Source organism: Folsomia candida, unplaced genomic scaffold (genome assembly GCF_002217175.1).
Source record: "Folsomia candida strain VU population unplaced genomic scaffold, ASM221717v1 Fcan01_Sc029, whole genome shotgun sequence".
Lineage (NCBI taxonomy): Eukaryota > Metazoa > Arthropoda > Collembola > Entomobryomorpha > Isotomidae > Folsomia > Folsomia candida.
In genome coordinates, this window is record NW_019091221.1 from 152320 (window position 1) to 168433 (window position 16114).

A 16114-nucleotide genomic window follows, 5' to 3' on the forward strand; every position below is an offset into this window, starting at 1 on the left:
TTTTCCCTTTCAGAACGGTCAAGCTTCGACGGGACACGTGTTTCTGGTGGTGAACGAAATGACGGAAGCCAATCGTGAACTAGCCGTTCTCCTTCTAAGAACCATGGGAGTTGTCTACACGAATAGCCAAATTCTGACGGATGTGGCTCCTGGGTCACCCTTCCCTCATCACCCCGTTCCGGCAACAATTCAGGTACGTTGTACATACAGGGTGGTTTAAACTTTAAATGTCAGGTTACAATGGAAAATTTTTCAATGGGAAAAATTCGTAAATTTCCATTAGTTACGGATTTAAGATTGAGATTTTCATTAATTTTTATCAAAACTTATGGAACAGTAATGACAAAATTCTTAAAATATTGAATTTCAGAGGCAAAATTTCGGTAACTAATGGAGATTTGCGAATTTTTCCCATTGAAAAATTTTCCATTGTAACCTGACATTTAAACCACCCTGTACATAAGTACTCTCCATCTCCATTACTAATCCGTATTAAAATTTGGGGGTCCTTTAACTTTGGGGAGATTTTCATCATAAAAAACTGATTATAAGTTCCTATTAAGAACGTTCCTTAACCAGATATACTTGTTTATTGTCCATTACAGAGCGGCCAAACATCCTCGACGGAAGCCCCCTTATTTCTACTGGTGAACAACATGACGGAAGCCAATCATGAAATAGCCGTTCTCTTCCTACGGACGATGGGAGAGGTCTGCTCGAATGGCCAAATTCTGCCTCAGATCACGGATGTGGCCACAATCCAATACGTTCGGGAGAGGGTGGACAGCTATTTGGAACAATTGCTGGCTGAATCCGCAGCGGATGACTGGACCGACGTCGAGGACGACGACGACGATCGGGCACCGGTTGAACCGCAACCGAATTAAAAGGAAGTCTTGTTTTGATGAATTATTACTTGGTTTGATTACTTGGTTTATAAAAATTAGTCTTGTTTCGTTATGTAGTTTATGGTTGTACAAAAGGCGTTAGGACATGGTTTTGACGAATTCATACTTTAATTGCGGGATGGTTTTTAGTCGTAGAGATTTCTAACTTGTTTTATGTGAAAGCCCATGTCTCAAACTATAGGTAAGCATATCTGGCTTCCGATTTTGTGTACTCTGCGAAATGAGGCAAGGTCAAATTTGGAGAGGTGTCCTTTTTTAGTTTTCCAAACCAGTGTTCTTATAAAATGGCGTTGAACTAAATATTTTTTTCTTAGGTCCTGATGCAAAAATCGTCTTTGCGACTATTTTTAAGGGACTTAGCATGCTTTTCACTATATAAAACCACGTTTGCCTTATGCGTATCTTTTAAGTCCGTTTTGCAGTCTAATTTCATACTTGTCTTAATGGAATGCGCTCTTTAACGCAACTCTTCCACTTTTAAGGCCCCCACATTTTACGACTTTGATGCTAAAAATCCCTAACGTGGTTTTTATCCAAGGTACATATAGTATATTGCACTTGAAGTACTTTTGACAAAATTTTGATAAGTGGTTATACCCCACGGACTGAGTTTTCATCAGACCTTATAAAATTTTTGGAAAAGTTCCCGTCGTTTTCGATGTCGAACTTCAGAAATAATTTAACTAACCAAAACGCAATCATTTTATTATTTTGTCACTTGTACCTTGTAGATAAAATAGTTCTGCAGTAGGGGACACAAAAAGATTAGTAAAATTTATTTTCTAAAAAATTTGACCATTAATTTTCCAAATAAGTTCACGAGTTTTTTAGGATTCCGCGACAGCTGATTAGCTAGGGTCGTTCTCCAAAACTGTTTACACAAAATCTTCACTGTTTAATTTAATATTATTTGGGACACTTAGAGCTTTGCCCTCAATTTGACCGAGTGGGTCCGCGTTCAAGGTCAGCAGGTCAATTTTCCTGTGCACGGTCCAATTTATCAATTTTCATGAAAAAGTATCAGCGACGATGGAGGCCCAACATTATGTAATTCATGTAGATTCTTTTATTATTACATGCAATGATTATCTAGGGTTGTAATATTAACAATCATTCACCTCTGACCTCTTAGGTTATCATGCTATATGAGTAATTCAGTTTGGAAAGTGTTTTTTTGGCTCCTTCCAACTCTGGGGGCACTGGAGGGGGCATTTATAAAGCTATCGGCCTAAAATTTTAAATATATCTTTTTGAGAGTATTATCTTACAACTGACCAAAAATCAGTTCAAAATTCAACTCCCCGCCAGAGATATTCACCCGCGAATTCGTCAAAACCATGTCCTAACGCCTTTTGTATTTATTCTCCATTTGGTAGTAGATTATTATTGAGAGGTGCTTTCTAAATTTCATTGTTATAACTTTTTCTGATCCTAAAAAATAAAGGAAGATATTTGCTCACGAAATTGTTTAGAGTGTAATCTTTGATATCTTAGGCGTGATGACTTTATTAAATAATTTCCATCAAAATACTGCATGGAATGTAGTGCAGCATCGAAACAAACGTATGTAAATGCATCCCTGCCCAGTGTTCGCCAAAAAGCAGGGCTTGGTATATGATTTTTTTAGTGACTTTTTTGCTGTTTTTGTGCGTATTTTTGCCAAATTTCATAGTGTTTTTGTAGTGTTTTTGATATGTATCTGCTCAGTTAACATGAGACGAATGCCAACAAATGACGCACATTTGTATAAACTTCTAATTTTAAAGATATGAACAAAACATGTAAAAATGAAAATTAAATGAATTGCATTAATGCAAATTAGAATAATTCTAATTTGCAAGAGTTATTATCATAATTATTATCTTATTTTTCACTATAGAATCAGCAGAGTATTTGCATATGTCAGCCAAATGTGTAGGCTAGAAATATGTATTAATTAAGTATCGATGTTTAGGTTTCATTAATTATCTGGGCCATCAAGAGTGTACGCTTGTGTATGTAATTTATTTTTCATAAATGAGTAAACAATAAAATTATTAATATTAATTAGCATTTATACTTCTATACATAATCTGTTTCCACTATGCAAATCTATGATGAGGCGAAAATTAGCCAAATTCTGGGCAAAAATTGTTAGCCTGCAAACAAATTGTGCAGAATTATACACACAAAACTTACTTACAATGCAAGTCTTTTACGTGTACAACTCAGATCTGGTTGGGACCAATTTTATTTTGTTCACCACAAAAAACAAGCATACCTGTATTTTTTCGTTTTTCATAATGCGCTAATTTGACCGCGAGGAGCGAATTTCAAAACATTTTTCAGCCAAAACCTCGGTTTTTAGAAATCATGTAAATTTTCGAATTTTAGCGCGAATCCAAAAATTTGACAACATGTCTCTTCAGAATGACTTACCTGACTTATGAAAAATCCAATTGTCTCCAAATTTGATTTTCAAAATTTTTTGCCAGTTTTTGAAATTCATTAAAATTATAAACTCTTTCAAATTTTTAATTTTTCAAAACATAATGCATGTGGATTTTTTATAAGTCAAGTAAGTCATTCTGAAGAGACATGTTTTTGAATTTTTGGGTTCGCGCTAAAGTTCGAAAATTTAGGGTATTTTTAAAAAGCGAGGTTTCGGCTGAAAAATGTTTTAAAATCCGCGCCACGCGCTTAAATTAGTGCATTATGAAAAATGAAAAAATATGGGCATGCGTATTTTTTGTGGTGAACAAAATAAAATTGGTCCCAACCAGATCTGAGTTGTACACGTAAAAGACTTGCATTGTTGGTCATGACAAGTTACTGTGCAAAACTCTTCTGCAAAAACATCCATAAATTTGACAAATCCTGCACACAATTTTATACAGAAAATAGGGTCAATTTTCGCCAAACCACTTTCATATGTACGGAATAAGCTACAAAGAAAATAGATGTATTAACATAACTAATCTTTTCATATTTAGTGAGCTTCCTCATTGCGCCACTACCTTAAATTAACTCAAGATTGAGTGCATATTAATTTACACTTAATTTAATAATGATCTCTGACTAATATTATCCACCCCCAAATGGTACATATTACTCCTTTCAAAGGAGCAAAGCTCGGCGGAAATCCTGGATATTGGAGGTTTGGAGGTTGGAGGGCGAGATTTTATGATGGAAATTGAATAGTGGAGGTTGGAGGGCAAGATTATTGCCCCGATATGGATACATATCCGGTTATTTGGAACTTTTCACCCGCTATCCGCCGAGCTCTGCTCCTTCGAAATTATCGAGGCTAGCGCATCCTCCCAATTTTTCAGGGAGACGGAAATCTCTCCCCCATCAATTTTCTTCTCACCACCACGTCGACCTTTTTCATGTAATTCTAGCCCATTTCGAAACGCGAGTTTGCACAGGGTTCCAACCTCCTGCTCCACACTCTTCTCTCGATGCAACAAGGCCGCCGTCCGGTTCGCCATGACGTACAAGATTTCCTCGCCGGGTTGCTCGGGCCAGGCGGAGCTGCAGGCCTCGATCAGTTTCCGCCTCTCCTTAATTGTGGGCAGGGTTGGGATGTGGAGTGGTTTTGATAAACCGGGCGGTCCCCCCAGACCGGGGGGAACGGTCCAATTTTTATCAGATGTGGCCAGCACGAGGTATTCGCCAGGGGTGGCTTTCCCCAGGTGAAGGATGAAGAGATCGATTATGTTTTTGGGGACGCGGTCTGGAATGCAAATAATTAAAAAAAGGTTGTGAGCAGGGTATTCCGACCTGGGTTTTAATGGGTTAGGTTTTATTGGGTTTTATTTGGGTTTTAATGGGTTTTATTGGGTTTTAATTGAATTTTACCTTAAAACTACATTCTAAAAGTTAAATACATCTCCCATACATTAGAAGACGTTATCTCAATTCATTCTAAAGCAGTTTATTTCATTACTATTCTAATATATAAAAATTCGGAACAAATCAACAATTGACTCCATCCTTTAGCATCACAGATTTCAAGTGTTATAAAACAAAAATAATTTCCGAATAGATACAAATTCCGAATTATTTTTGTGAAGTTATTACTTAAAACTAATAAAACCCATTAAAACCCATTAAAACCCAAATAAAACCCAACTAACATGGTAAAACCCATTAAAACCCATGGGTTTTATAATTTTTTATTAAAACCCTGGGTTTTTCCAAACCCTGGTTGTGAGAAATTGAAAGGATTTTTACATGAATTACATCATTTGCGGTTTGTCACCGGATTTTGTCACCGGATGGTATTATATAAATAGTTTTTAGCACTGTGAATATGACTAATTACTGGATACGTATGCAAATGGCGTGGCGAAAATTGGTCTACGCATGAGGATACAACATAAAAATTCTGCACAGTGCATGCATAGTTGAGCAAAATTCTGCAGAATCATGCGAAACAGAAGGGCATGAATATTTATGCAGAAAATAGTTTGCAAAATCCTGCAAAAGTATGTGGGAAATTTTATAGAGAAAATGCATGTATATATTGGGCCAATTTTCGCCACGTTATTTTTTTCTTGGTCATAACACACATATACTTTTTCAAATTTCATTGCAATAATTTCCTAAAATTTTGTAAATAATTTTAGCCAGCAATAATAATGCCCCTCCTCCGGCCCGGTAACAATGGATCACTTACCACAATCCAAAAAGATAATGACAGGCCTCTTCTTTTCCGCCAGTTTAAAAATGCCCCTCACATAAAAATCATCCCCTGGATAATAATCCCTTTTATAGCGGGGTGGTTTCTCTGCCACAACGTATCTCGTTCTGCGCCCAGTTTGAGCCTGAATTTCATTCCGAACCGCCCACACGACCCGGGTAACTTTCCCCATGTTCCCTCGAAAAGGGACGAATTTCGGCACTTTTTCCTCCAACTGGTCAGAAAGGGTGTAAAGGTCACTGTTTACGAATGGAGTGACGACGTTGCTTTGGAGAAAGTGGGCCTGTTTTTGTAACCCTTCGGCCCGCAGGGTGGCAAAGGTCACGTTCAGATTTCCACCTGGGTCGGTCACCTCCCAGGTAAGGTGACACATTAAAAGGCAAATTAGCATGAAGAGAGAGCATGCCAAGATAAGCTGTAACCGATCTGAGGAGGATTTCTCGACCGTCGTGGAGGGTTTTTCCGTGTTGGTCATTTTGATTTGTACACTCAAAATAATCATTACCATGCGGAATGACTATGTATCTCTACCACGTCGGTTACGATTTGTCGCAGGAATGGTAATATAAGTTCAGGGAAATTCAAATTCATTACCAAATATTAAAGAAGTGAATACTATTATGTAATAAATTTGAATTTCCCTCAACTTATTATTACAATTTCCACGACAAATTTAATATTAAATGGTATTCACTTCTTTAATATTTGGCAATGAATTTGAATTTCACCGAATTTATTATTATAATTTCTGCGACAAATCGTAACCGACGTGGTAGAGACACATTGTGGTAGTCATTCCGCACTGTAATGATTCATTACCACCTTATTTTGATTGGTACAAAATTTTGATAAGTTGTGTGAGATTGTGAAATTCTGGGGTGAAAAACTTCACAAGGAGATGGTGGATGTGTGTGTTAGGACAGTGAGTGAGTGAGAGGGAAAGTGAAGTGAGCCTGATCCATTTCAAATTCGTAAAGATGAACACTCTAAATAATCTGATGATAGATAAACTTGTGACGTAGTGACTCGTCTCGTATTATGTACACACTCTAAGAAACCCGGTAGTAAGTTATTACCAGGCGGAATATCTATGCATGTGACTCTACCGCACAGTAATTAATTTATTATTGAGTGGTAGACATTTATTTACCTGCCAAACGGGTAATAACCCCGGTCGCGAAATTTGAAAATATTACCAGTTGGTAACTAATTTTCTGCTACTCAATAATAAATTAATTACCCACGCGGTAGAGTAACCTAGATATTCCGTCTGGTACTAACTTAGTTACCGGGTTTCTTAGAGTGTACATAATGAATATCAGGGCAGTAACATCTCGTTACCGAAGTGGAGTACATATGTAAATATGCGAGTCCACCAGATTTTTAAAAGTGTATTTACTATCCACAAACTTTGGCTCCCTTGTCGCCTTCCAATTTTGCAAAGTGTAATCATTGCAAAGCAGGAAAGCGTTTTATGATCGCCATTAAACGGAAAGGAGAAGGGTTGACTATAATTGAATCCTTGCCTCATAAATTTTTAATCAGACTGCGGATATGTATGTATGTATGTATTTCTAACTTTTGCATACCAACTCAAATCGTACTAAAACTTCATATACTGACATCCCATGTATGTAAGCATGATCGCAAGAGTTCAAACATAGTTTTCCATATTTTGCATATTTTTAGGTTTCGTACATATAAATATTTTCCAGTATATTTCAAGAATTTTTCTAAATATAAATATTTAGTAGATACATATTCCGAAGCTTTATATGAAATTTTTTTTTCTTCATTCAGAATTTAAGGTTTCCACAAAGTTATATTTTATAAATGTGGTAGAAAGCGTAAGTTGAAAAACATTTGTGCATATTTTTAGAGTTTTTTAGGCACAAATTGCACACATATTTTGTGGAATTTACATAAGTACATACATATCCGCCCTCTGCTGATGCCCCATACTTTTATGGGAAACAGCATAAAATCCACGTACAGTGTACTTAAAAGATTTTATTGTGCATCGGAATCTACAAAATGCATACTATGTATGCAAATCTAGTTGCTTTAATGGCGACCCACTTGTTTTTAGTGGAAATCGAACCATCTACATGTGTCCTTTACAGGATAAATATTAATTACACCGTGTTTCTGATGGTCACCAATTATTTTTTTACGCAAACGAACATGTCCTGAAATATTCAGGCTTAAAGTATATTTGTCAATTGTAAGCAGAACTTTTAACTATTTAATTGGTTACATGTGTAAATATTAATTTAATAAATATTATTAATACTGTAATATTAGTTAAATATCAAGAGACTGCTATACATGCATACGTATGTATAGCAGTTCCACGTGACCTTAATCTTCACCTTCGTAATAAATAACCTTCATATTAAATACATGTTAGTCGGTCAATGAAAACTGTCTCTTACATTCAGGGTGGTTTAAATCACGCTACAATGGAAAATTTTTCGATGGGAAAAATCCATAAATTTCCATGAGTTACAAGATTTGCAATTGAGATTTTTATAAATAAATTATTATCAAAAGTGATAACAAAATTCTTAAAATAATGCATTTTAAAGACTAAATTTCCTAAAAAGGTAACTAATGGAAATTTATGGATTTTTCCCATCTAAAAATTTTCCATTGTTGCGTGACATTTAAACCACCCTGTACATACATAAAGGCCAATGCTCTCAAATTCATATAACCAAAAAATCATGACAAAAATGCACACTTGCATATCATTACATTTAACAAAATATGTAAGCCATACTCTATTTCTCCATCGTATGCATAAATCTGGAGTGGACCACTAGCTCGGAAAAAGTGAAAAACTTCTTGCCACAGAAATAACATTCTTTTCCTTTCACATCCCCATGCACCCGTTTCACATGCGTTGTAAGGCTGGACTTTGCCAAAGATTTGTAGTCGCACTTGTCACATGAGAATGGAACCTCGCCCGTTGAATGGGTCACCTTCACGTGGTACTTCATGCCGAATGAGGATTGGAGTGTCTTCTCACATTGGGAACACTTGAGGGTCACCCGATCTGCATGGTGGCTGCTCACGTGACGAGAGAGTCCAGTCTGGGACAAAAATGTTCTAGGACATGAACCACATTTAAAAACGTGTCGAGCAGATTTCTCTTTATGGGTTTCCTGAAACAAACAAGATAGGCATTAAGTAACGTAAACAAAGCGCCTCTAAACTGCGAACATTACAAGAAGAGTACAATTTTTAAAAATGTATGTAGGTCGATGGAGCAAAATAAAATTCACGATTAATTTAACCTCATCGGTAGGGTGGGAAACAAATCGTAATTTTCCGATCACCTGAGCTCGAGCAAGGTCACTGAGGAGGTACGATGATTGACAAGTTTTCAAAAATTGTGCTCTTATTTTAATGTTCGCACCATAGCATTTGCAACTTCTTCAGGAAACATTGCGAGATAGACGTGTTCTCATTTATTTGGTAAACTTGTGAAAAATATTACTCGTAAATTTTTAAAAACTCCTATGCAAACTTTCTTTTCAATTATGAATTCAAATTTTTACCTGATGCCTTTTGAAGTGATCCACGGCTGCAAAACTTTTCGCACAAACTGTACACTTGTAACTCTTTTCGTTCGTATGGCTGGCAATATGTCGGGAAAGATTTGTCCTTACATTAAATTGCTTGCCGCACAATGTGCACGGAAATCGGACCGGATTCTCGACATGTTCCTGTTTAAAGTGTGTTGTAATGGCGTCCTTGTTCAGAAATGTTTTCGTACATCCCGGAAATGTGCAAGCGTGTCGGACTCGTTTCTCCACGTGAATTTGCTTCATGTGCTCTAAAACGTCCCGCTGACGAAGGTAGGATTTGCCACATTCCGCAAATGTGCACGGGTAGCGCGATCTTTCACCAGTGGTGTGAATTGATATGATGTGAGCTTGTAGATTTCCTGCACTGCGGAAATCATGCGAGCAAATTTTCACACGTGCTTCCCCTTATTTCTGTGCATGTATGCCACGTGGGACTTTAGGATGAGGTGATTTTTTAATGATTGTCCACAAACCTGCGGAAAGATTCCTATTATTGGGTAGTGTTCTGGATTGTTGCAAAAATATTTGTGGTACGCCATTAATCTCTATATGTACAGGGTGGTTTAAATGTTACATTACAATGGAAAACTTTTCAATGGAAAAACTTCGTAAATTTCCATTAGTTACGGACTTTGGATTGAAATGTTTATTAATTTGTATCAAAACTTATCGAACACTGACGGCAAAATTCTGATAATATTGAATTTCAGAGGCAAAACTTCGGTAACTAATGGAGATTTGCGAATTTTTATCATTGAAAAATTTTCCAATGTAACCTGACATTTATACCACCCTGTATTTACTTACGTTGCAATTAACACGAGCATTTTCACTATGCGTGACCATATGTCGTTTTAGATATTTTCTCGTTTTGAAACTTTTAGAGCAGTGGGAACACTCAAATTCTTTTTTTCGACTTGATTCCATTACTGAAATTTAAATTTTAGACAAAAATTGTAAAGTTGTAAAATCCAGTAGAGAATAAGATTAAAAATTGTTCACTTTCTTCCGAAATTGCGGGCACAAATGAAATCTGTATTTTTTACATAATGCTTACCAGACAACACAATTTATTTATATCAGGCAGAAACAATGATTCTTTGGAATGAATTTTTAACACCGAGCTTTATTTTCTAAATGCAGCCGCAACTTTTATTTAATGATGTGGAAAACCCTGCTTAGAATATTTGGAATGTAAGAAATATGTTACGATCCGTCGTGAACAAAGTCGAGAATGCGAGTGATAGTCGATAAATAATATTTCCGTCGAGCTTTAACTTTACGTGGGTTATTCCACTGTGGTCAATGTTGTAGTTTATTTTGACCACATAATGTAGTGGACCAATGCACAAGGGTACATTAACCCTTACTTAACCCTTTTCACTTAAAATGTCTATGTAAGCATGGTTCGATTTTGTAACCATAGGATAAATAGTGACGGACATATTTGACACGAGAAGCATGGCACGTATTCAGAACCCCACGCAATAGCGACAAAATAAAATCAGGATATTAACGTTTTACCGGATGTATACTTGTAATAAGTTAAATTTATTTTTCATTTGTACATCATACATAAATTCAAACCTTTAATGGGTTTTAAACAAACTTTGTATGGTTATTCGGTCGATTAAAAGGTTGCAAGTTACCAAGTGATGGAAGTTTTTATTCGTTAAAAAGTGCATGACCCTCATTGTTCTCCTTTTTAAGTTGCAAGTTGCAACTGAAAAACGGTCCAAACTTTCAACCCTTTTTCAGTCTGGTCGTGGCAGCTGGATACAAATATTCATATGCATACATACTAGGGACCCTTAACTGTTAGTGAAGTAAACCGCAACAACTAACTTATACATGTAAATATATATAATACATAGTGTCCCCCACATTGAAGTGTTTTTAAGGCAGATACGTATTTCCGCGTAGGAAAAGGGCCTATTCCGCTGAAAGAGTTTGGATATTCTATATTTAAATTAAGGGGGAAGCCTTTATCGCTAAAATCATATTGTCATTTTCCGAAATAGAATATCAAGAAAACATTACGGTCAATCTTTCCACAAGTTTGTGCCATTAAGCCGTGACCAATCCTTGAAATATTTTTCAAAGGGTAACTATTTAAATTGATATGTACGTGGATATCAACGTTCAAACTTTTGGGAATTTTTTGGGAAATTCATAACCTAAAATGAAAATTAGTAAAACATCTCAATCCACTAAATCGTGGTAAGTCATTTCATAAATATATTTACTTAAACAAATTTCGAATTTTTTAAGATTTCAAACATTAACAACTAATAATTACAGCTATCTCTTAATAGATTTTCAATAAAATAATTGACATAAAATAAAATAAAATTCGATGGAACTTTTGCCCAAAATGGGAATGTGCCACCTGCTCAAAATCTTTCACGACAAAATTTCGCCTTACAAAACACCTCCTCTGCCATGAGCCATGTAAAAACCAAGCTATCACCTACCCGGTGTATAGTGTCTTGAATATTTAATTGTGCTTTGCTCGTTGGAATTAAAGAAAGTGACTGAGTGAATATACGATTATTTTATCTACTTAAACTGGATTTTATTTTCAACAAATTATCAAATTGTCAACACAATTCAGAGCTCTGCATTAACACGAGTTGATTGGTGACTTACTATTAACAAATTAATCGTGGACATCAATTACAAAGAATTAACAATTCTTACTCTTGATTTCCTACCACGACGACTAAAATCCAAAATGTCTGACTTTGACAACGACTAAAACTCGACTGTGTAGAATTCTTCTACCTACTTACTTACTACGACTTATAACAAAGAACGACGCGCACTCAAAATCCCACTCTGACGTCACCATGGCAACAACCACCACGTCACGGGGCAATCTTACACGCATATTCAACAATTTACAAAAATACATAAAACAATTTCATAAATACATCATTTTACATTTAACAAGCCAAGTGCCAAAATGAAATGTGAGGTTGGTACATAAACACGCTAAAAAATCAATATTTCTCCAAATAAATACACTGCCCTGCAAAAGTAATCGCCAACTATTGACACAGTGATAACTCCAATAATGTGTAAGATAACAATTTGATCAGTTTTTAAGTTTTGCCCCATAAGCTCAATCTTATAACCTTTCAAAACTACATTTTTCCAAAAATTCTCGTGGGCGTGAACAAAATCGCACAGAGGTGATCAACATATCAAAATGTTCAGGGTGAGTTGTGCCAACTTTATAAAGATCACAACGCAAAGGAAAAAAATTCCTTGAGGTAGGTCGCTTTTAGGGTTTGACGTCAAAAGATCTTAACCTTTGACCTGGTAATCAATGTTCAATATTTGGAGACTTATCTCATCAGAAATGCGATTGACTATTACGGCAGAATTGCAAATTGTTATCTTAAACATTGTTTGAGTTATCACTGTGTTAATGTTTGGCGATGACTTTTGCAGAGCAGTGTAAACATTCTCACAAATCCTTCCAGATTTGTGGTAAAATATATAAAAATTCATTCGGGCTAAACGACCATATTCGCTACATGCACAGCGGAAAGAGTAAACTTGTCTGTGCAATTTGCCCTGGAGAATTTACCACGGCTTCGAGTTTGCGAAAACATATGGAAAGATTTCACACGGCAATTGAACGACCCCGCCTTCCTTGCGGGTTTCCAGGGTGCGAGAAAACCTATTTGAACAACAACCATCTGGTCACACATTTTAACATGGAGCACGCCGAGAATCCCGTGCGATATGGGTGCACCCTCTGTAGCAAGGAGTTTAAGCGGAAGGAACATCTGGAAAACCATACAGCCACACATACGACAGAAAAGTCGTACAAGTGCCAAACTTGTGGGGCAGGATTTGGACAAGATGGTTCATTAAAGAAGCATGAGGTATGAATGAATACGTAAATTCTGTAATTAACGACTGGAATTTATCCTTAATAGGTTTTTTGAGAATTAATCGAATCAAGAATTACCATACTCTTACAGGATGGTTTAAATGTCACGCTACAATGGAAAATTTTTTAATGGGAAAAATCTCTAAATCTCTATTCTCAAGATTTTGGATTAAGATTTTTATGATTATTATCAAAACACTGATGACGAAATTCTTAAAATTTTCAATTTTAGAAACCAAATTTTAGTACGTAATGGAAATTTAGGAATGTTTCCCATCGAAAAATTTTCCATTGTACCATGACATTTTAACCACCCTGTACATGTTATTCGCATATTTTTTTAGCTAATTCACTTTGACAAATCTGCTCGACACGTCCTCAAATGTCGCTTGTGTCCCCTCACCGTTTTGAAATACGGGATGTCGAAGCACATTAAGAACCATCATCAAAATAGGAAATATGAGTGCCAACAGTGTCACAAAATCCTCAAGTCAGTCAACAGCTTGAAGAATCACATGATAGCGAAACATCCCTCAAATTCGGAGCCACCTCATAAAAAATTTTGGTGCGAAAATGAGAAATGCGGGTTCGCGAGTTGGTCCAAGTATGAAGTGGCCAGACACTTCAAAAGGGTACACGGTCGTGTGAAGAGGAATGAATGTTATTTCTGTGGTAGGAAATTTTTCAGTTTTACCGAGTTGGTTAGTCACTCTCGTAGAATTCACACCTTGGAGAAGTAATTTCAAATTACGATTTTTGTAATCCGGATAATACTCCGTAATCTGATACTGTAATCCGTAATCCGTAATCCATGTCATTAATTTAACCCAGTAATCCAACAAGTAATCCACATTATTTGAGGGGTAAAATAATCCCAATCCAGTAATCCCATGACAATTTTTAATTTAATTAATCTTTAATCCATCGAAAATGCTGGGATTGCCCATCCCTTGTAATTTTTAGAATCAAACAATTTATTAGAAATTATAAAAAGTAGATCAAAATAATTATAAAATAGTCTGTATACTTAATTATGTAAATCATTGAGGTATTCAATATTTGGTTGGCGAAAACTAGTAAAAGTATACTTTGATAACGGAACAATATTAAAGTTTCGTTCCCCTTATGTATGTATAGTTTACTTTACATAATTTGGAAGAAAATTTGAAACTTTTCTGGATGATTGATTAACTGCTTTTATTCAATCAAATTTCAGTAAAATTGTCAAGAAATATTTCCTGATCTAACAAGGGACACTCATGACCTGTCGTTTGAGACCAGGGTACCCACTATGTTTTTTAAAATCTACTAGGACCCCAGATGAAGGATTCATTCATATTTCCGTGTAAAACTCATATTTGGCGCCGTGCCGTGGCTCTAAATTCGCCAAATTTCAATGTTTTTATTTTTGAAACCGTTATAAGTTTTGAAATCCTGGGCGGATTTTCAAAATTTTTTGCAAAAATCATGACAAGGAGTTCAACTTTCGTATCCCATGAAATTTTTTCCAAAATTTTCGCTTTTAAATTTTCGCAAAATTTCGTAATTTTCTTAGAAACGAGGGTTCGTCGGAAAAATGCTAAAATATTTCAAAAATTAGAAATTTTTTATTTTTATTTTTTCTCATAAATTTGGACTTTTGTGATCATTTTAAGCATAAAATTTTGAAAATCCGACATAATCTGCAAAAGTTATGGGGGTTTGAAATTGGTCGAAAAAGCAAATTTTTAAGTTTGGCGCCACGGCACGGCGCCAAATATGAGTTTTACACGTAAATATGAATGAATCCTTCATCTGGGGTCCTAGTAGATTCTAAAAAGCATGGTGGGTACCCTGGACTCAAACGACAGGTCGTGAGTGTCCCTTGTAAGTAATTTTTCATCATGACAACAATTATGTATGTAAAGGGTGTTAATAAAGTCCGATCCCATGAATTTTTTGGAGCGCGGTTGTTACAAATTCAGCTGGAACTTTTGAACCAGTGAAGTTATTTATTTCAAATTTTTACCATGGGAGGAACAACTAAACGTGTAAGTCATGAGCATCTTAGAGTTAAGATACAAACATTGCATCAGCAGGGGTTTAAACCTGCAGAAATTGTGCAAAAATTGGGCTGCAGCCGCAGAACTGTTTGGAAATGGAAGAACAAAAATTTTGTCCACGACAAAAAGCGACCCGGGCGACCCAGAAAGGTGTCACCTACCACAAAGAGAATGATTAAAAACAGACTTTACAAGAAAACCGGTAGTTCATTACGTAATTGTGCAAGGGAGTTAAATGACTCAAAACGCTATAAAGAGAAGAAGAAGCAAATTAACTATGTGACCGTGCAAAAATTTGTGAAATCTATGAGGTGGGGTCACACAGCTTACAAACTAACCAAAAAACCTCTCATGTCACAAAAAAATATCGATGACCGTCTGAAATTTGGAGAACTCCTTCAGAAAAGTGGCCATTTGAGTGAAAAAAGACTTGGTGAAGAATTGCGCAGTCACATCCTTTGGACTGACGAATCTATTATTGAGCTATATCCAAAATTGAACCAACAAAATGTTCGTTACAGGACAGAAAACAAATCGGATGTACCATCAAGAGTAGTCCCAAAATTCGGGCTTAAAGTTATGGTAGCGGGTGGATTTTGTGCACGTGGCGTGACTCCTCTACATATCATACCAAAAGGCCAAACAGTCAATGCAAAGTATTATATGGAAAAAATATTACCTATCTATTTCGATAGCATGGGGAACAAGGAAATATTTCCGAATGAAAGAAAAATAGTTTTCATGCAGGATGGTGCTATAGCCCATACAGCAAAAGCGAGTTTGAGTCTCATCAAGACGCAAGTTTCAACGGTCTGGAGCAAGGGGGTGTGGCCCGGAAACAGCCCAGATTTGAATCCCCTGGAGAACCTGTGGTCCATACTTAAGGAAAATGTATACAAAGAACCACAACCCCGGACGAGGGAAGAGCTAGTAAAAAAAGTTCAAGATGTATGGAATTCGATTCCCACAGACACATTGGAAAA

At 36.1% G+C, this 16114-nt stretch overlaps 1 protein-coding gene across 1 annotated transcript; it reads right to left on the reverse strand.

The window, feature by feature from the left end:
• Positions 1-3455: 3455 nt before the first annotated feature.
• Positions 3456-6097, reverse strand: LOC118438991. The gene is made up of 2 exons (XM_035859978.1): positions 5569-6097; positions 3456-4623 (listed from the first exon to the last, which is right to left on the reverse strand). The coding sequence occupies exons 1-2, from the start codon at positions 6092-6094 to the stop codon at positions 4151-4153; spliced, it is 999 nt and encodes a 332-aa protein (XP_035715871.1). The 5' UTR covers positions 6095-6097; the 3' UTR covers positions 3456-4150.
• Positions 6098-16114: the final 10017 nt, after the last annotated feature.

Coding starts and splice junctions, on each gene's coding strand:
- LOC118438991 (XM_035859978.1), bottom strand. CDS start 6,094: ATGATTATTTTGAGTGTACAAATCAAAATGACCAACACGGAAAAACCC. Junction 4,624..5,568: donor CATTATCTTTTTGGATTGTG/GTAAGTGATCCA, acceptor TTTGCATTCCAG/ACCGCGTCCCCAAAAACATA.